This window comes from Pyrgilauda ruficollis, unplaced genomic scaffold, assembly GCF_017590135.1.
Source record: "Pyrgilauda ruficollis isolate IOZ18807 unplaced genomic scaffold, ASM1759013v1 scaffold33, whole genome shotgun sequence".
NCBI lineage: Eukaryota > Metazoa > Chordata > Aves > Passeriformes > Passeridae > Pyrgilauda > Pyrgilauda ruficollis.
In genome coordinates, this window is record NW_024524711.1 from 5,204,749 (window position 1) to 5,224,940 (window position 20,192).

The window sequence follows — 20,192 nt, forward strand, 5'->3', positions numbered from 1 at the left end:
GTAAGAAGCAAAACCTGGGGAACAGCAGGCTAGTCAGTCTCACCTTCATCCTGGGAAGTTGCCATTTCAAGCGTGAGCAGCCCAGCAGATGGAGGGACAGGGTTCTTCCCCTCTGCTCATCACTGGTGAGACACATCTGCAGTAGCATGCCCAGTTCTGGGCTCACCAGGCTAAGGCAGACATGGCCACACTGGAGTGTGTCTGGTGACCTGGGAGAACTGGGAATTTCTCTTGAGAAAAGAATGCTCAGTGGGATCATATCAATGTGTTTAATTACTTCACAGAAAGTTGTAAAAAGGACTTATTTCAACAGTGCCCAGTGACATGAACAGAGAAAACGGACACAAACTGAATTACAAGAAAATAATTTCAAAATAAGGAAAAGAGTTTTTTTTTTTTTTGCGTAGATGAGCAGTCCTATTGGCTGTGATGGGAATTAGATAATTCAGAGAAATTTCTATATCACTGTTACTGTTTTTCTTATGCAGAACTACCAATGAAATAAAAAACTTGCAGTACCTACCTCGAACCAGTGAACCCCGTGAAATGCTCTTTGAAGACCGGACCCGAGCCCATGCGGATCACATAGGACAAGGTTTTGAACGACAGACCACAGCTGCTGTGGGAGTGTTGAAGGCTGTGCACTGTGGGGAGTGGTAGGTGTTGATTGGCTTCACCTAGGTGTCTGAAAAAGGTGTCTGAAAAATGTTTGCCTGGATTGCCATTTATAATTGGAAGGAGTGTGGAATAGGTTAAACTAGGATTAAAGATTCGATGAAGACTTCCTAGGTGCTGGCTGAGCATTAGAGGTTTGTGTGCTCTCTTTAATTGCCTGTGGCTTTGCTGTGTGGCTGAAACCAGAAAGGTACCTTGCAGTGACAGTTCAGTTGCTGTAATTGAGTTGCTGTTACTGAGGTCATGTTAGATGTAAAAACACCTCACACTTCATTTTGCTTCAAGTGGTGCATAGAGACTGAGCTGTTACTGCACATGGAGAGGGACCTTCTGGCAGTTCTTTGTGTTGTCTGGAGATGAGCTGAATTCTTCTGCTTCTGCTTCCCAAGTCATGGTCATCATAACCTTGATTTATTTATGGAAGCTCACCTAGGAAGAATCCTGTTGGAAGTTGGGCGATATTTTTTGTTTCTGTCTTTAGAATTCCTGTGTGAGATTCAGGAAATGAAATGTGCCTTGTTTGAAGCTTGTTTACATGTTAACTGAGTAAGAAGCCCATAACCACATGGGCTTCCTGGTCCAGATCGAAGAGGCGTTTTTCAGCATCTTCAGACTGTAAGAATGATCTTCGTTTTGGAGGTTACCTTTGCATGTGTAAACACTGTAAATACCTTCTTCTCTTTGAGTCTGTCTAGAAATTAGAAGAGTGAATTCCCTTTGGATAAAATGATGTGAATTTGTGTTGCAGTGCATGAGTTCACTGACATGGAAAGTAGAATAATTGTCACTGGGGAAGAACTGGATTGTTCAGATGTTAATGTATTTGTCTCTGGGGCTCTGAGGTTTTCAGTTTCCTTCCTCTTCAGGTTGATGATGGTGGGAGCCTTCAACTTCCTGCTTGCTCTGACTGTGCTGTGGTGAATTAAGACTGAGCAGTAGTAGCAGGGCAAGAGCTGAGATAACTGTGTAGATCTGAATATTTTAAATTACACTTTGCACATTTGAGAGAGGGACTTGCAAAGGAAGTAAAGAAACCAAACAAAACCCCACTCCCCAGACTAGGAATTTAAGTGTCTGGGAACTTCCCATTCTCATCCTATAGCTTTATAGTATATTTGAAAGTCCTTCAGTTTAAGGAATAAAAAAGAAATATCAGCATTTCATTTCAGTGTAAAGGCTGAATGTGTCTTTTAATTCTGAATAAAAAAATTGTGACTGGTGGATGGAGAGGAGTAAAATATACAACACAAGCAACACAATAAAAGTTATGTATTTCAGGCTTGATTCAGCCTAAATTATAATTCCTGCTTTCCCTTTCCACTTTTGTGTAATTTTGAAAAGCCACTTTTACTTACATGATGAGAACTAACCAGGGCTTGTGAAAATGGAACATCATGGATTAATGTAGCACATTAAAATTATTTCAGGTATTAGTTTTGCCACAATTTGCAATCTGTGGGTGGATTTATTTTAAAGGAAACAACATGAATGAAAATTTTGAAAGTTTATTTTTGTTCAATTTTGTTTCTTTTTTTAATCTGTTTGAGTAGTTGAACAAATCTGAAAAGTTGAAGGTATTCTGAGGTGATTAAGGCACTGTGGCAGTAAAAATGCACATTCTAATGATGGGATAATGTATGTAAAAATAATGCTTTCTGTGAGGAGAAAATAAAACAATTCCTGGGCTGCCTGAACATAATCCATAAAAATGGATTGTGTGTGCAAAAAAAGGCTTTCTAAGTTGCTGTAGATTTAAACAAAGGAGGATTTATTTCCTAGTTGATAGGGATGAATGTTAATGCTAGGTGGGATAAATGTTGTCTTTAAGAACAGACAGGAACAGAACTGTTGAAAAGCAAAAAGCAGGTTATGGTGCTAGAGGACAGACATTTAAACTAAACATTGTATATTGAAGAAGAAAAAAATATTTGTCCTTTCCCAGGTGTGACAGGATCTTGATTTAAGGTATTTTGTAAAATTAATGTATTGTGATCTTCTTTTTATTGCTTTGAGTGTTTACAATTGGTAGAAGAATTCTGACTATTGCTAGCAAATGTTTTAAGGATTGAACTATTATCTGATAAATGCAGGTGTGCTCATGCTGATTACTTAATGCCATTTTCATAGGTGATACCAAGTGAGCTTTAGAACTTAAGAAGTGCCAGTGAAATTTTAATTATGGAAATTTATAGAATTTTTATGTGGAAATTTTGGGTGGATTTTTGCTGGGACAGCAAAAGGCACTTGGTAGCATTGTTGTTGGCAAAATGAAACCTGTGCTTCAGCAAGCAACTTTCAGGTTTGTGTTCTAGAGACTGAAGTTGTTCTTCTCTGTATGAATTCACAGGAATTTCTTACATATTGCCAGTCTTTATGCATTAGGCCAGAAATGTTAATGGTGGAACCTCTAGTTTTGAATCTGTTTTGAAAAGTCACAGCAAAAGGAATACAATCCTTTTGAAGAATGAGGTTAAGGGGAAAAAATACTGCCAAAACCAGTTCTAGCAGTTCTCTAGTAGAGGCTTAAATAGGTTTTTCGGAAGTTCTTATGTTTTGTTTTCATTTAATGTATTTTTGGACATGAACTGAACTTCTGCTTGGGGGTAGGTACATGATACCTGAAATAAAGGTTTTGCAAAATATTATCTCAAAGTTGTGTTAAAGATAAAATCTACAAATGCAGAATTTAAAATTATCTGATAGTATTTTTTCTCAGTTGTTTGCAAAAGGAATGTTGTGTTCTGTGGCAAAATTGCAGTACAGGGCTGGTGATCCATCATCCTCTTGGACAGAGGATGAGAGTAGGAATGACAATGCATAAACCAGAATGGACACTGCTGGGAGAACACTTCGATTTGGATTGAAATTCTCTAAATGTGCAAAATATTCTTTCAATTGATTTTAAGTCTTAACTTCATTTACAAATATTGGGGACTCCAAATGCAAATTCATATTTTAAAAATAAATACCTGCATTATAAAAGGTAGATTAATGTTGTTAATGTTTTTAACACGACTGGTTAGAAGTGTTTCTGAGGCTTTTTGCTTTCAGTGTTTAAATTGGGAGTATATGGATCAAAATACAGAGACACATTTTAATCTTTAATAAGTAAAATATGTGGTCTGAAAAGTCTCCCTAGCATACTTACAGTAGTTGATCTGGGATTTTTTTTTTCTCCTGAAAATAGCCTCAGACTGGTTATTTTTTGCTTTATTGAGGCCATGACCTAAATAAAATAAACATGTCTCCTATGTTTAAAAAGCCTGAATGAACTGTACATCATTGCCTGCTTCCTAGAACAGTAATAACAGGACACACATATATCCTTACATAAAAATAGGTGCTCATCTTGCTTTTAAAAAAGGGCTCTTGAGCATCTATTGTATTCTGAAATGTTTCAGCTCTGCTGCATCAGCTGTTCCCCAGGCCCCCTGTGTCTGACTTGTACCCTGTTTTTGGAGGGGTGGAGGCAGGGTGAGGGATGTACTGGAGGGGTGGCCAGCCCCAGGAGGGACAGGAGGAGGGCAGCAGTGGGTTCTGATCCCTGGTTCCACTCCCTGCTCCCCATGGGCAGTGCCTGGGCACGCAGCCTGTGCCCACTGCGGGCCGAGGAGGTGCTGCATTCCCTGCTGCATTCCCGTCAGCCCGGGGGACTCCAGGGGGAGAAGGACAGAAATCTCTAACCAGGTCCTTTCTGGCTGAGAAACTGTCCTTGCAAAACTACTCCAAGGTGAGCTTTGTCCTTTATAAATTAAATCTTCGTATAATCACATTTAAATTTTAAAAAATCCTTCTAAAATGCAAACCCCTCAAAAGCAGTATGTAGAGCTTTTTGTTTTAATATGTTTTTAACAAGGAACAGAGTTTGGCCTTTAGATCAGGAAGTTATAAGGACTGTAGATGCTTTTGCCTTTTGTGAGCTGATTCTAGATGATGTCTCCAGAGGAGCTGTATTAATGGTATGTATTTCTTTGGGAGAGATGCTTTGGAACTAGAGATGTTTCTCCTGACAATTTGAATGTGGAGACAAAGCTTATTCAGACTTTGCTCTTGTGTAGCTCTCTCTAGTGAGCATAAATAGGGATGTATTTTTAAGGGATGTTTTGTGGAGCATGCCAGTATTGGCTGATTACTGGCATTGTGGCAGCTTAGTGTAGGTTCAGCTTTTACTCCTTACTCTGAGCAAGGTGTTGGAGGCTGAGGTGCTGAGCAGCGGTTGCCAGTGCTCCCAGTCAGACTGCTGCGTGCTCAGGTGCCTGATGGGTGCACTGTGTTGGAGTGCTGACAGAGTAAGCCCAGTGTATCTGGGACAGCTGTCTTTCAGCTTCTAGGCAGCCAAGAGGCCAGTTAAAAATAGGAATGAAAAACAGTGTGTTTTGTTGGCCTTTTATTGCTGCCCAGTTTAATGAGGTTGTGTTTTAGAATTAACTGTTCTGATCAACTTTTTTTTTCTTATTGTTGGTTATGGTAGAGTTGTTGTGTTTTTTAAGTTTAAAAATTTGCTTTTTCCTTGCCTGCAGACTTTGTTATTTTCTGCAGCCTGGTAGTTTCAGCCTCTGACTGTGCACTTCTTACTCTTCTGTAGGTCTGAGCAGCCTCGTATAACCAAAGATGTAATTTGTTTTCATGCTGAGGACTTCTTGGAGGTAGTTCAGCGAATGCAGTTAGATTTGCACGAGCCTCCACTCTCACAGGTAAGCACACTAAGAACTGATGGTCATTGTCCTCTGAGTACTAAGTCAGAGTTTTCACCTTTCCTCAACCTTTTCCCTACAGTGTGTCCAGTGGGTTGATGATGCAAAACTTAATCAGCTGCGAAGGGAAGGCATTCGATATGCCAGAATCCAGTTATTTGATAATGACATTTATTTCATCCCGAGGAATGTTGTGCACCAGTTCAAAACAGTTTCAGCTGTGTGTAGTTTGGCTTGGCACATCCGGCTCAAGCTCTATCATTCAGAGGAAGAGCTCTCTCAAAACACAAATACTGTTGAAGCAGGGACCTCTGCAGACCCCAAGTCTTCGGTTGTTGTACTTCAGACTGACAGAATTTGTACCGTGAGCAAAGATACCTCTGAAGACACCAAATTTCCAGATGCTCTGCAGACCAAGTTCCTGCAGCAGGAGTTTTTGCCGATAAAACATGAACCTCTCGCATCCCTCCGTGTAAAAGAAGAACCCATGAATGTTGATCTTGCTGAAAAGACAGTGACACCTAATGATGTCGGGGGACAGAATGTTCAGGCTAGGCTGGGTCACGCTGAGTTGACATCACTGAAGTTGGAAATGGATTCTAAATTTGAAACCGGCAACAAGGACTTACAAGGCAAGTTGTGCTCTGGAGGTCATGTACATCCAGATGATACAAGACAACCTAGCTCATCATATCCAAAATTGCATGGACAAAGAGAGGATGATTTTTTGTGCTAAATTTGTATATATGGTTTTAAATTCCTTTTTAATCTTAATGATGTAATAATGTAAAGATCATAAATTGTGAGGCAAGTTTGTGACTTGTCTTCGCATCTGTTACAGAAAATAGTTATGTAGCTTTGTAACATTCCTCAGTGCCTGTCCATAACTGTGAAGTATCAAAGCACTTAGGGCCAGATGCACTGTAAACACTGCAGGTTTAACATAAAGAAGTCTTTAAATAATTTTGAGTTGTAGGTTTTAGAGTAGAGCTGACATTTAACATATATATTTTTTGTAAGATGAGCCAGAATTCTTTTTGACAATTCCAGGCTTTTCCATAGAGCTTATTTATACCAATTTTTTTCATTTTAAATGTGTCAGCACTGTAGTGTAAATATCTTTTTTAAGAATCTTTTTAGTGTGATTTATACTGAAATGTGAGCCGCTTAATAAAGGTTCATAATAACAGATTGGTTTTATTTTTGGGTCTGCAAAAAATAATTCAGTTCAACTGCCTCTCTTAGTGGTTATGTTTCTACCTGCCACTAATGCATAGGATGCCCTTACGCCTTGAGGGTGAGGAGCTGTAGCAAACTGAGGTAGAGCTGAGGCATCTTTGCAAATGCAGATTAGTCAGAAGGCAGAATCAGTCCTCCCTTCACACGATTCCTTGTGGATTCCTTATGGGTGCTCGTTCCAGGCACTCCCCAAACTCCTGCTGTCAGATACTCATGTGGAACAGGGAGTCAGACTGTTTGGGCAGTTGGACACACAGTGGGCTCCAGGAGTGCTACCAGTACCGGCCTGCATCTCCCTAGATGAGCAGGTGCAAGGGAGCAAACTCTCCTGGGCTTTGCCTCTTGGCCCAGCTCAGGGCACAGGTCAGACAGTTCCACTTCACATTAAAAAAAAACAAACAAAAAAACCCAGAAAACCAACAAACCCACAAAACAAGCCTAAAAAGCAACCACTCCCTCAAATCTGTTACCTGACTGCAATTAAAAGGATATTTAAGTCATTACTTACCAAGCTAAAAAGGCCCCAACTTTGGCAGTGACCTGTAATTCACAGAGACATACCTGGATTTGAACTGCTCCCTGTGCTGATAGTGCCAGGCAGTAAAGAGGCTGTGTTGCCAATATGTGTAGTGGGAAGGTTCCTCATGAGTCACAGTTTGGAAGCAAGAGGTGTTTCATTAAGAAAATAACAGCAGTGTCCAAGTTAACTGTTCTCTTTCCCCATCTGTGGAACACTTGGAGTCTTTTAGGTAGTGTTCTGAGAGAAAAGAATTTCAAGGCTAGCTAGCGTCTGATCTGGTAACTGTTATTTCACGTATTTATTCTTTGTGTATTGTACTCCTGTGTAGTTCAAACACAGCAAATGATACGTGTGTCATGGATAGCTGCACACAGCAGTGAGCTGCCCTACAGCCTGTCCTTCAGCTAAATATGTCAAACTTCAGATCCAAGGCCTATTATTTCCAAAGCCCTATGTATCTCTGATTTTTGTTAGGAATTTTCTGTATAACATTTTTGAAAGTTGTACATCCTTAAGTACCCAGTTTATAAACTTTGGTGCAATTAGTGGTCATTTTGGCTTCATTTGTAGCAATAGAAAAATGTGATTTTTTTCAGGCAATGTCCAGTTCATCTACCTGAGGTTCTTCTGTTCTAAATGCTTTTTTCCTTATAGGTCATTAAAATTTAAAACATTACTGCATAGTCACAGGTGGCACTAAAATCAGCTATTTACTAGATGAGTGCCCTGATTGGTTTAATCCAAAATATGTTTGTCAAGAAATTATTAATTAAATCAATATTTGAATTGCTAAACATTACTCCTAGATAGCCATAAATATGTATTAGAGAAGCAATAGAAATGTGAGTCTCTTGGATGTGACTAATACGTCCTTAAGTCTTACTACTGTTTTCTTTAATGCTGGCTGAGAGATTACTACCAGTTTTCCAGCCTCAGGGATCTTTCTTTCCCCTTTGCTGTGAGCAAATGATTCATGTGTGATGTGGTATGTTATTGCTCTAGCAGATTCTGATGTGAAAAAATTAATTTGTTCATGTAAGAATTTGAGCCTTCCTTATAGCAGAAATGTGGTCTCAGCTCCCTTTATTGTTTCTGGATTTTCTGGAAATAATGCTTCCACCTGTAATCTCTGGCTTCATGAACACCCATCTACAGTTACCTGGCCATTCCTGTTCTCTGTGCTGCCCATGGGACAACAGCAACAGAGCAGAGCTGCAGGTTGTAGCTTGCACCAAGCACGCAGCTCTGCAGGGGGGATAGATGGGGGCTCCAGCTTTAGCCAAACCAGCCTTGCCAGATACTGCTTTTTAAAACAAAAACCACACAAAACAAACTCCCAAAACTATTTAGTTGACTCAGAATAGCAATCTTAGCAATGTGCTGGTCATGCATACGCCGACCGTTCGTTCGGGTTCAAGTCATTTTTGGTAACGGGTCAGGTTTTAGTGCAGTGTGGACATACATCCCCCAGGACAGCTGCCAGCTTTCTGCAGCATAGGCCCTGTCCAGACAGAAATAATAAATCTTTGAAAATGATGAGCAAATACAACTTTACACTTCTGAGTAGAACTTTGTTTCCTTTTGGAGACCTGCTCAGTGGTCTTGGCTGATGTGGTCTTGAACTTCTGCTCAGGTATCTTAGTCCTGAGATTTTTCTTCTGAAGTGCCCACATATTCAACCCATTCTTTTCTTACCGCTTTCAGAATTTTAAGAGATGTTTTAAAGTGGCAGTTGTTTTGCAGTTTTTATTTATTCTTTTGGTTTTTTGAGACCGACTAGGTTCTCACTTTAGGCAGAATTCCTTGCAGACAGAATTTGAACCATATTGGGATTTTCAATGGCTACCAGACCTCCCTTTGCATTTACAGATGTCTGCAGTCTGGGCTGTGTGGCTGCATTACTGTTTACTTTTTACTTGCTTTTTAAAGAAAAGATTTAAAAGAAATGTCCTTTCGCTGTGGTATGTTCATTTTAATGAGGTTGTCCTTTGAGAGGGGAGTACTTTTTCTGAGAATTTCACCTCCCAAATTGTTCATTAATCTGACAATGGCCTTGCTTCAGTCCTGTGCTATATAGCTTTTATTCCTGCTGCATACAACTGCATCTTCAGACTTTTGCTTCAGCAATAAATCTTTCATGTGTTCTGCTGTACTGAAATTAGTCCTTGCTTATTGCTTTTACCCCTTCTCTGGATTTTGGTGATATATAAATCTGTTATTTTGGCTGAAATCTCCAGTGTTTTAGTTGTCTCTCCTGGCCCTTGTTCTTGTGCAGATTGGAGAGAGCTGCCCGAGGCCATTGGTGCTGCTCCTATCTCCCTGCACATGCAGTGGTGTTCCAGTTAATAACAGGATGTGCAGAAAATTAGACGTTTTCCTAGATCCTGGTACATATTTTTGGGTAGCAAAGAATTGCATTGTTACAGTTGCTAAAAAAGCTTTCAAGGGGGTAGCTACTTTTTTTTTTTTAATATTACTGGATCTTTTGCATTTCACTGGCAACTGACTTCATGTGTTACATACAAGTGTTACTCAGTGTTGTGTCACCCCCAGCCCTCCAAATGCCTGAAAATTGACTCTGAAAGAACATTTTCATTACAGGTACTGCTGGCATGCAGATTTTCCCTTCCTTGTTACTATAGCGGATATTTCAATACTACTTTAACTGATATTAACTCTATCTAGTATTAGAAATAAAGTATTATTTTAGAGGGTGATGATTTAATTCTTCATCTGTGAAATAATTCCTTGGTGATAAATAAAGTTGATTATTAAGTGGATATACATGTGCACAGTACATAAGTTGGAATTGCAAAAGATGTAGGAAATGGAAATCTGAAATAGTAGAATGCTTTGAAAGCGATCTGAACATTACAGATTTGGAAAATTGAGTAAGTCTTCCAAGAAACACAAGACTGGTATTTATTTATCAAAATGACTGTTTCCTAATATCTGCATGTGAACGAGATGCCGAATTGACCAAAATAAATCCATGATTTTTCCTTGTTCATTGGCAGAATGAACTGTTGTGAGATATTGCACTGCCACGTGACCCTGCTAGGCTGAAAGCTGTACTGATTCTGGTCAAGAGATCAAAGAACTCCTCAAGCTTCTCAAGTGTCATTTAATTTATTTTCTTGTAGTGGTCAGGTATGTAGAGAGCCTTGTGTTTAGGCAGCACAGTGCCTGTACCTTACCAGGATGTATCCAAGCTGGAAATGGAAAAGACAAGTTTCCACTGCTTTGTGCTTTGCTGTGAATGACTGTCTAGAATGTTTGATTTGATTATGAGTCACTGTGTTCAGCTGATATTACTTTCTTAAACAGATGAAATGCACTTTAAAATTGTATAGAAGTTACTGATATTTTGTGCAGATCCCACTGAATTTGCAGCATATGTGGGAATATTTGGGGGACTGATTCCCATCACTCACTCATTTAATTTTTCTTAAAATGCAAGTTATTTTGTGTTCTGTTCAGAAGCAGTGATTAACTTCACAATATTTAGGTTGCTGTTTCTGTTAGAATCATCAGGGATACTGACATTGCAAATTTAGTGTATTATATTCTAACCACTGTTTTTCTCTGTGCTTTGATGCTGATATGATCTCTGCTTTGAAGCCGTGCTGTACTTGAGTGCCAGCTGAACATTGATCTTCTCTTGTTCTGGTCATGCTGATAGATGAGCCTACTGATGAGGGCGTTAGTCCTAAATAGTCCTTTAATATTTGGTGTACAGTTACCTGATACAAACATTGATTAAAACAGCAGTTTAAACTTCTATTTTTATCAAGTTTGATTTTTCAATAGCTATTTTGATACTATGTTTTATCATTTAATTTGCACCATCACTGGAATGATGGTGCCATGTTGGGTGCAGCTCAGGCCTGTGTTCTAAGGGCTGTGCTTTTTATGGGAGCTTTTTCACCTGGTTGTGTTGAGACAAAGTGGAGCAGTTAGCAGAGAAAGCCGTTCCTGGTGTCTGGAGATGAAAATCTTGAGAATTAGACCTGTGTGTGGGAGACTATGTAACATAAGTCAAGGCTGCTAAATCTTTATTCTCAGCATGCAGGAGTAACACCCAGGTACTTGCCAATGTGAACTGATGCAATTGAGAGTTTTAGTTAATCCCCAAATCACCAAAATGGAATTTTTAGACTAAAAACCGTCTTAAGTTGTGATTTTTTCATGAACTTCAGAAGGAGCACTGAGATAAAAATTAAGGTGGATGAACTAAGCTCACATGCTCATTGCTTTCCTGTTTCTTGCTCTTAGGCTGTTCTGCACTGTAGGGAGACTTTTCTTATATTTCTCTGCTTGGGATGTTGGTTTTGTTAGGAAAGGCAGATCAGAGGGATGGCATCACTGAGTAGCAGATTTTCCTGTTCTTTATCCCACTTCAGTACAAGTCCAAGGAGAAAATGCAGAGTTTGTATTGAACAGTGCTCTAGTGGTCCAGCTGCAGAGATTCTGTAAGTTGCCCTAGTTCAGAGCCTGATGCTTTTCAGCAGCAAGGTGATACCCAGGCCCATTCAGGTCTACAGGGCTCTTATGGGAGATTAACTCCATCAAAACCTAAAAAAAGGTAAAGTTACAGTGAAAAGGTGCAAATGTTCTTTTCACAAGTCAGCATAGTTGTTTTTACTGCAATCCTAATAAAAAAGCATAATGTGTTACATGGTAGTGCTATGTTTTCCATGCTAGTAAATTCAAACAACTTGTTTCTGAGGATGCAGTTATTCAGGAGATTTATTACTGAAGAGCCATGTTATTTTTTCCCAAAATTATATTGATGTTAAAATTCTGAGTTTATAGTAGTCTCATAATTTTCACTTTCAATTCCACTTTGTGTCACCCAACTTTTTACACTGTGGAAATGTGAAAATTTTCATGAGGTTAGGCAAACATTTTGCTTCTGTACTATGATGCAGATGTGTCAGAAAGTAATACTGATAATACATCTCTCAAATGGTTGTGTACCCTGTCCTGTGCTAGTTCAGGCTTTGATACTGCCCTCTGTGCCTGGCAGTGCATTTTGTGTGTGTCTGCACTTGTTCTCAGAGCATTCAGGTTAAACTTTGTTGTAGGTGGGGATGCACATGTCACATAACTGCATTTTTCAAGTATAAAAAGAGCACAAAACTGGGTACTGTTCTAAAATGGTGACAAATCAAGCAAACCAGTAAGAATTTGCAATTGAAAATTTCAGTTTCACACACGTGTGTGAATGATTTTCTGTAATCAGACAAAAGCAGATACTCACCTGCAATGCATGCTGAAGTGTTCAAACTTGTATAAATGATGGAAAGAGAGAAATTATGTGGAATGTATCTCTCCATGTCCAATATATATCATCAGTACAGAGAAATACTTCCATTTGGTTTCAACAAGCTTTTGAATTGCAGTTTAAAACAAAGCTCCCGAAGGTCAAGTTCTCTCCTTTGCCCCCCATCAGCTGCTGCAGGGAGCTGAGACAACACCCTTGTGCCTTTTTTATCACAGATCAGTGTGAGCCTCAGCATGGAGCTCTCCTTTTCCCTGCCACCTGCAGCAAATTTGCTTTTCACTTGTTTTATCTTGTTACTGAAGATCAGTTGGTAAATTTTGGAGAATGTGTGAGGAGCATTGGTTCCACTTCCAGGCTGTGATCAGCACCTTTGAGAACAAGGTAATTATGAGCAGATGTAATTAATTCCTGCAGCTGTTTCTGGGAAGGTCACAGTGGGCTATAGTCTACTTTGTATCACAGATCCTTCTGAGTGAAGTTCTGACAAGGCAGAGAAGCAACACTGAAGATCTTAGCCCTGTTCAGGTCAGTTAAATATGATACAAAATTCTCAAAAGGGATATGCTCTTGTCCAAGTTCCCCTGTAAGGACAAGGAACTTGGAAAATTGAGCACTCCTGTCTGGCTGTGTGTGACTTCTGTATGACACCAGCAAGAAGCATCTGCTTCAGCTTTCCAAATAATTTATTTAAAGGTTTGTAAACCTTTTTTTTAAAAAAAAAAAAAAAAAAAGCCAAACCCACAGCCAAAACTGAAATTGTTGATCTTTTTCTATTGAATTAGAGGCAACAATTACAAGGAGATTTGTAAGGACTGTGTGTGATTCTAGTTAATTAGAGATGCCAAACTTTCAGATAATTGTTACATCTGTGGAAGAGAAGGGGTTTATTAAGGGGGCAGAGTCACCATTCACGGCCCATCTTGCTAATAATACACCAAGTTCCAGTGAAGCCAGTTCTTATTCTTCCATCTTTTGTTTTATATCATAACAATCAATTACCATGGTCAGCTCAGCTGAGGAAACCTGCTCTGCTTTCCTGAGCAGCATGGGGCTGTTCTGGCATCCTCTGAACAAGGGGGTTTGGAATTTTATTCTTCCAGAATCATCAGATGGGAAAGGACTATGGGTGTTACTTTATGCTTCGTCCCATACCTACTCCAGGTAAGTGTGTGTGTGCAGATAAAATCATCTTGGGTGAGGTGCTTAAATGCTTGTTACACACTTGTATCACTGCTTGTTAAGTGGGTCATCAAAGTTTACCTGAATTGGAGGTAGGGCTTTAGATACTCTTCATCGATTTTGAAACAGCCATAACAAATGCACAAGGTCTAGATTGCCTGCCATGGAGTGGCATTCCATTCCAGGCAGCAGCTCCGTGGCCTGGGTTCCCATGTGCAGAACAGAACCAAGTGGGAGGTGCAGATGAAGCCTGTTCTCCCCACCACACACACCTGTAGCCAGCAGGTCTCAGAGCGTGTCCTGAGATTAATGTACCCCTCCCCACAGCTCATCCTAATCACAAGTGCCAATTTTCCGTGAAAAATCACTCAAGACTGAGGGAAGTCAGTTCTCCACGGGAACCTCACATGAATGGGCAAGAAGTTTCAAAAACAGAGTAGGATCCTTCCATTAAGTGTTCTTCAGAACTACACAATGCATAGCTACACCTCCTCCAAACAGCTGTTCCTCCTAGGCACTCCCCATAAATGACCTGATGTCCATACCTTGGGGCTGGGTACATGGGTTTGCTTAGTAAAAGCTGATGAGTTATAATAAAAATAAAGGGTTTATAAATATTTTACATTTTTTTTAACAACAGCTACTGTTTAGAATTCTTTTGTCTCTGTCTTTTTCTGGCTTCTCCTTTAGCAAGGTAGGACAGTCAACCACTCTGAAATAAATATTACTTAAATTCATTTTATAGATAATTTGTTACCTGATATTCTGAATTGAGATTCATTGCCTTAGAATGGAACATGTTGTTTTCTTAGATAAAGCTCTAAGCAGTCTCCCACAATATGGTTCCTCTCTATTTTTACCCATGTCTGTGTGATGAAACAGCAAGAGTAAATCCAAACACTTCAGGAAGTTTTTTTTTCCACAGACAAGTACAGTTGAATTTACATACTTAAAATTTTATTAGTGAGACACTTGTGTAGGTATGTCCTGTTACCCTGGACTGTTTTTCATTCACTTGACATTCTTTTGTCTCTAGGAAGTGTAAATGGATCAGTACTTTCAGTATGCATGTTAATAATGTCCCAGATAACGGCTACATTTCAATTTGGTGTTACTGTATCTCCTGCAAGAGCACTTCAGTCCACAAAATACACTTGTAGTTCCAGTTCTTCCCTGACATCCTGTGCACCTGTTACCTGAAAAAGGTCATTTCCTCACATCTGAGTTTGCCAGTGCTCCATGAAGCCAAGGCTTCACACCCAAAAATTTCATATCCTCAGGTATTAAAAACTGTCTTGTTCAAGTACCACTGTGGGCAGGTACAAATGCAGTACTGAACTCACCTGTATTTCAGTTTCTTGCAACATTGGTGATTTCTCACCTGGAAAAGAATCAGCATTGTCTCCCTCTTCTCTGGATCTCAGGATGGCTGGCACAGCTCAGCTACCAACTACATTCCCTAAGGTTAACATACTGGTTATGGGCTGTTTCAGCAGCTTAGAAAACTGCTTATTTTTACACTGGTAGTGGAATCTCACTGTCCAAAACAAACAAAAAGGTGTATTACTTTATTCCTTTTCTTGCTCTTATTTGGCTGCTGTCAATTGCTACTGATTTTTAAAGCAAATTTAGCTTCTTATGGAAATTACTGTTAACTGGTTATTTCTTGACTTACAGTGTAAGTAGCAGAAAATGTTAGTCTTCTTTCCCAGGATTACTCAATGTGCTGAATACTCTGGGTGGAGCATTTGTGGTTTCTTTGACAAGGTCTTCTACCTGCACGTGAAGAACCAGTATCTTATTCCATGTAACAAATGTCAGTAATCATATTAGAACAGCTTATGTTGAACAAATACTTTTATTTACAAGAGCATATGTGAGTTTTAAAATAAAAAAAATGCAACATCTACTTTCAGTCTTCAGTCTGCTTTAGCTTAAGTCTCCAGCTTGACTCATTTGGCTGTCTAGTTTGAAGATCAAATTTGTGGCAAAATGGTAATAATCTAGTAATTTGGTGCCAATCTTGGCACTGGAAACCACCTGGCATAGCCTAGTCTCTTCGTACATAGAAGATATTGTATCCAAGTTCAACCATGCCCCCAATCAGCAAGGCCCAGAGCGGGATGAACACGTAGGCCAGTTTCATGGTGGTGAATCGCTGCAGCTTGGCACACAGGGCGAGGCAGAAGGCCAATTTCAGCAGCATTGCAATGAGGTACCACACTTTCTTCTTCATGTTCTGGGAGCCATTGCGAGGGTCAAAGCCAGACTTGCAGCGTCCGGCCATTTTTACAATTAACATAACTAGAAGAATTGTGTCAAATATCCACACTGGAATGAAAATGAGGAACCAGTTCCACGGTGCTTTCTCATCCAACTTCAGCACCAGCATGATCAGGAAGAGTAAGGTAAAAAGCCATGTCAGCAGCACTCTTTGCGCCAGGGACATTCTCATTTAAACAGCTTTGAGAGGAAGGCCTTCGCTGTCAGCAACAACCTAACAAAACAAAAAGGGAGGGAAGGCATCAAACGATGGCACACCACCACCATTAGCGTATTTCATAAAGGAGACCAATTCCTTGCTCTTGCTTTCCCACTCCTAACCTCACCCACATACTGCTTCCTAGCACTTTCATAATTAGCATGCTCAGCTGAACAGTGTTTGCTCCAGTCCACCATTGCCTTGGAGTGCCTTAAGTCAGCTGTGCAACTGCCTTAATCTAAACTTGTTCTGTGAAACAAACTGTACTTTAATCCTAAACGAGCTGTCAGATTCATTTAGGGATTTTTGAATGCTAAGAATATGTTTAGTTCCATTTTCCACCAGTACTGAGGCACTCATAGCTAACACTTGAAAACAAAACAGAACAGTTCTCTCTCTGTAACAAAATAACCACAGTAAAAGGTGAACCAGCACAAAGGAGCGCAAAAACCCTCGGCGGGATCCTGCAGTTTGCAGAGCTGCAGCTGGAGTGATCGGGGCTCAAACCGAGCCGGTGAGCACTGCCCAGCTTTCTGTCAGCCAGCAATCTTGAAATTACTGAAAGCTACAGATAACGTTTGCTTTTTGGCAGGTGTCTCAAGTATTTCAGACACTGGCTGACAGGTTTATTTGCTGGGGAGGATATTTAAATTTCTCTGTAGTCATGACAAAAGAAAAACAAGACAAATGCATCTGCCGCTGCAGTCATGAAAGTGAAGTTTTTTATTCCTAACTGGATAGTTTTTACCACTGCATCTGCCACAAGCCTTTCACTACAAGTGTAAAAAACAGAAGTGTGAAGGACTGTGATCGTTCTCTAGATTTCATGCTACAAAAATGAATAATTTCTATCAGTGAAATGGTGCTGAAATAGGTATTTTAATTATTTTAAAAATTGGAGTGAAAATTTTTACTGATTCCCTTTAGAACACAAATAGTCTTTCACCTGAAATAAGAAAATGAGCTTTGATTTGTTCCAGACTAGAAAAATACTTGAATTACTGAAAGTGTGACGTTGTGCTCTGCAGCACTGAATCCTCAGCACCAGATGCTGAGGGAGGGACAAGAGCTGCTTCCCCTCTGTGCCCCCAGCGCCCAGGAGCTGCTGCTGCTTCCTGTGTTACCAACAAGGCACACAACATCCCCTGGCTGTGCCTGCTGAGCTCACCCAACCAGCAGAAATCTACTGCCACCTTTTTTTTTATATATAATAGGAATAGTTTTTTTGCCTGATTAGGAAGTTGAACAAATTCTGTGCTCAGATAAGATTTGCTGTTGGAAAGAGGGAAATAAAAGTTGCTGTCTCAGCTGGTTATGAGATGATTTACTATTTTTACAGTGAGGGGATGACAATTTTGTACATCACTGAAATCATCCTACAGTTTAAATCTGCATCTTCTGACCCACAGTTCAACAAACAGATCTACTATTTTGTTCAGTCTGGGTTTGAAGTTTGAATGGATTTGATTTAGTGGATTTGATTTAGTATGATTTCTTGTAAGAAGATCCAGTTTTGCCTAAAATAATCTAAACTGGAGTTGCAGTCAGTGCATCCCCTCTTTGTTTTGGACTGACACTTGTGTCCAAATTAGGCCAGTTCCCTGAGCTGAACTAGAAAAAAAAAGGAAGTTTAAAGCAGGATTTTGTAGTTTTGCTTTTCACAGTCTCAGTTCTGCTCAGATCACCAAAGGGTCTGGTTAAAGCCAGTCCCTGACAGGAGGGAACCAAGACCCCCCCCCCTTCTCTTTGTTGGGGAAGAGGGGAAACTCAGAAGCAGCACTCAAGAGTCAAGGGGACAAAAAAATTGGAGGAGGTTTAGATAGCATTGTTTTGCTCTTGTTACAGAAACAAACCTAAACCAGCTGGCAGGGGATTACAGAACAATGACTATGTCTGGCCTAAAACATTTACAGTATTATGAAGACAATTGCAATATTCTCAAGTGCAAGTCTGTGGCTAAAGGGAGGAGTCAGGATCTGAAATGAAGCTTCAACATTCTCTTCATGAGAATGTTTTTCAAAAGCAGTTCTGGAAATCAATGCTACAAACACTACAAGAAGGAGACTCTCTTATTAGCAAACTGGAGAAAGCAGAAACCAAACAGAAACAGACTGGAAACTTGGGTCTGAAAGGAAAAAAGAAACTCAACACTCTTAGAAGTATCAGGTTATCAGATCCTCAAAGAAGGTGCTATCACCTGTCTCTGAAAGAAACACAAAGCTGCTGAAGATGTATTACGTGGGGCTACTCAATTTGAAGGTTGTTCACTTGAAAATACTTTCAGTTTGCTAAGAACCACTTTGCAACAACTGGAAAAAACAGGCAGAAAATTCAGCACGGGAAGAAGTTACCCTGCCTTTCTCTGACCTAATGGACGTTACTGCAGACTGGGCAGGACTGCAAGGCTCCAGTCAGTTTGAGAGGCATTTTCAGATGAAAACCCAAGAAAATCCAAGTGTACTTCTGAGATCTAAGAGTCCAAGTAAAGAAAGCTACCAGATCTTGAAGGCTGAGAGCTGAATATAGAGCCAACATAACAATGAAGGGTTTGATTACATGGAGCATTTGATGGTCTCATGATGATACAAAGATGATGGGCAGATTCTTTGCTGGAGCCCAGCTATCCCAGCAAGCTGGGTGACACTGGGAAAAGGAGGCAGCTGTGCCACAGGTCTGAGCTGGCTCTGCAGTGACAACACTGATGGGATGTCAGAGTGTGAAAGTTAAAAAGCTCTTGACTCCTGTTAAAGGACTGACATAATTAGAGAGTGAGCATTTTCAGTGAGGAGAAACTATCCAAGGAGCATCACTGACCTTGGTGGGACGATCTGCACAACGAGGATATTATGATAGCTAATACTGTCCTGTTTAGAAGAAAAAAATAAAGAGGAGGGCAACTTACACATGACACTCAGCTCAGAAGTAATAACATGAACCTGCACGTTTAGATTTAAACCTTGCACATCGCCTACAAAAGTCCTGAAATTGGTATTATGGTGAAACCACACTAAGCAGAACCCCAGTTCGATTAAATACCGTTTTAGAGCCTCTTCCGATCGTATGAGTAATTTAACACTTCGAAAGAAATACTGCGGTAGGCCCGGCTTAAAACCCCATTTAAACACGGCTTTGTATACACAAACTCGGCCCCTCCCTCTGGCTCACGGCCTTGTCCCGCCAGGCCCCGCTTCCCCGGCCGTGCCGGAGGTCCCGGAGGCGGACGCCCCCCTCGTTGCCCGTCACCTACCGCAGGTCCCGGCGCATCCCCCGGTCCGCGGGGCCCGCGCTCAGCTGAGGGGGCGCGGGGCCCTCCCCTGCCGCTCCGCCTCAGGGAACCGCCCGCCTCCCTCACCCGCCCCGAGCCTGCTATTGGCCAGCGGGGACGCGCGTCCTGCCGCCCTCCATTGTCATTGGGTCACGGCGACGTCGCTCAAGTTAATCCCGCCTTCCTATCCCAGCCGTCGGTGACGCCCCTCGAGCTCGGCCCGCCCGTCCCGGCCGGCGGCGGGTCAGCCTAGAGCCCCGCCCTCGCCGCCCATTGGTGAAAAGGGCTGTCTGTCACAGCGGCCCCGACTCCTCCCCGCCGCCTGTCCGTCAAGCGCAGCCCCGCCTTCCTCGCGCTCTCGTTGGGCCGAGCAGCCGCCACTCAAGCCTTGGCCCCGCCCCCGGAGGCGGAGGGGCCGCCGCTGGCTGCCGGCCCGCGCTGGCCCCGCCCCCGGGCCGGCGGCGCGCGCGGGTGGCGCGCTGTTGCTGCCGCCGCTGGCGCCTGGACGCGCGCGCCGCTCCCCCCCCCCCCCCCTTCCCCCGCCAGCCGTTGCCTCGCGCGCGCCTTCCCGCCGCCGCTGCGTGCGGCGCGCGCTGCCCCGCGGCACCGGCGAACGGTGAGATGGCGGCGGGGGGGGCTCCGGCACCCGGGGGGTGCTCCGGCACCCGGGCGCGTTCCCGCCCCGCCGGGGCAGCAGCGGGGGGGAGAACCGGGACGCCGAGTTCCCCGCGCGGCTGGGGAAGGGGCCGACCGGGGCGCGGGGGGCCGGCCGGGGCGAGGCGGCGGTGCCCTCTCGGTGCTAGGGGCCAGCGCGGCGGGGGCGCGGGGCGCGCATCACCGGCGGGGCTGCC

General features: G+C 41.9%; 3 protein-coding genes across 8 annotated transcripts in view; 2 read left to right on the forward strand and 1 right to left on the reverse strand.

The window, feature by feature from the left end:
• The window catches only part of RSBN1L (round spermatid basic protein 1 like), a 49,139-nt gene extending 36,013 nt beyond the window's left edge, over positions 1-13,126 (forward strand). For 2 of the 3 annotated variants that reach the window (XM_041474559.1, XM_041474560.1), the window contains 3 exons: positions 489-656; positions 5,261-5,369; positions 5,452-13,126. In XM_041474559.1, the coding sequence (XP_041330493.1) occupies positions 489-656; positions 5,261-5,369; positions 5,452-6,105 (931 nt within the window). In that variant the 3' untranslated portion in view covers positions 6,106-13,126. The remainder of the gene's footprint in view (positions 1-488; positions 657-5,260; positions 5,370-5,451) is intronic. The other variant, XR_005955719.1, reaches the window with a different exon arrangement.
• Positions 13,127-14,529: 1,403 nt separating this feature from the next.
• The window catches only part of TMEM60 (transmembrane protein 60), a 6,626-nt gene continuing 963 nt past the window's right edge, over positions 14,530-20,192 (reverse strand). Inside the window, exons 1-3 of one of the 4 annotated variants that reach the window (XM_041474569.1) lie at positions 19,324-19,830; positions 18,891-18,940; positions 14,530-16,091 (exon numbers count right to left, since the gene is read on the reverse strand). In XM_041474569.1, coding sequence (XP_041330503.1) covers positions 15,645-16,049 — 405 coding nt within the window. In that variant the 5' untranslated portion in view covers positions 16,050-16,091; positions 18,891-18,940; positions 19,324-19,830 and the 3' untranslated portion in view covers positions 14,530-15,644. Of the gene's footprint in view, positions 16,092-18,632; positions 18,679-18,890; positions 18,941-19,323; positions 19,831-20,192 lie in introns of those variants that run through there. The other 3 variants (XM_041474568.1, XM_041474571.1, XM_041474570.1) reach the window with 3 other exon arrangements.
• PHTF2 (putative homeodomain transcription factor 2) overlaps positions 19,908-20,192 on the forward strand; it is a 62,908-nt gene continuing 62,623 nt past the window's right edge. The window contains exon 1 of the mRNA XM_041474562.1: positions 19,908-19,957. The gene's annotated coding sequence lies outside the window, so the exon portion shown is untranslated. The remainder of the gene's footprint in view (positions 19,958-20,192) is intronic.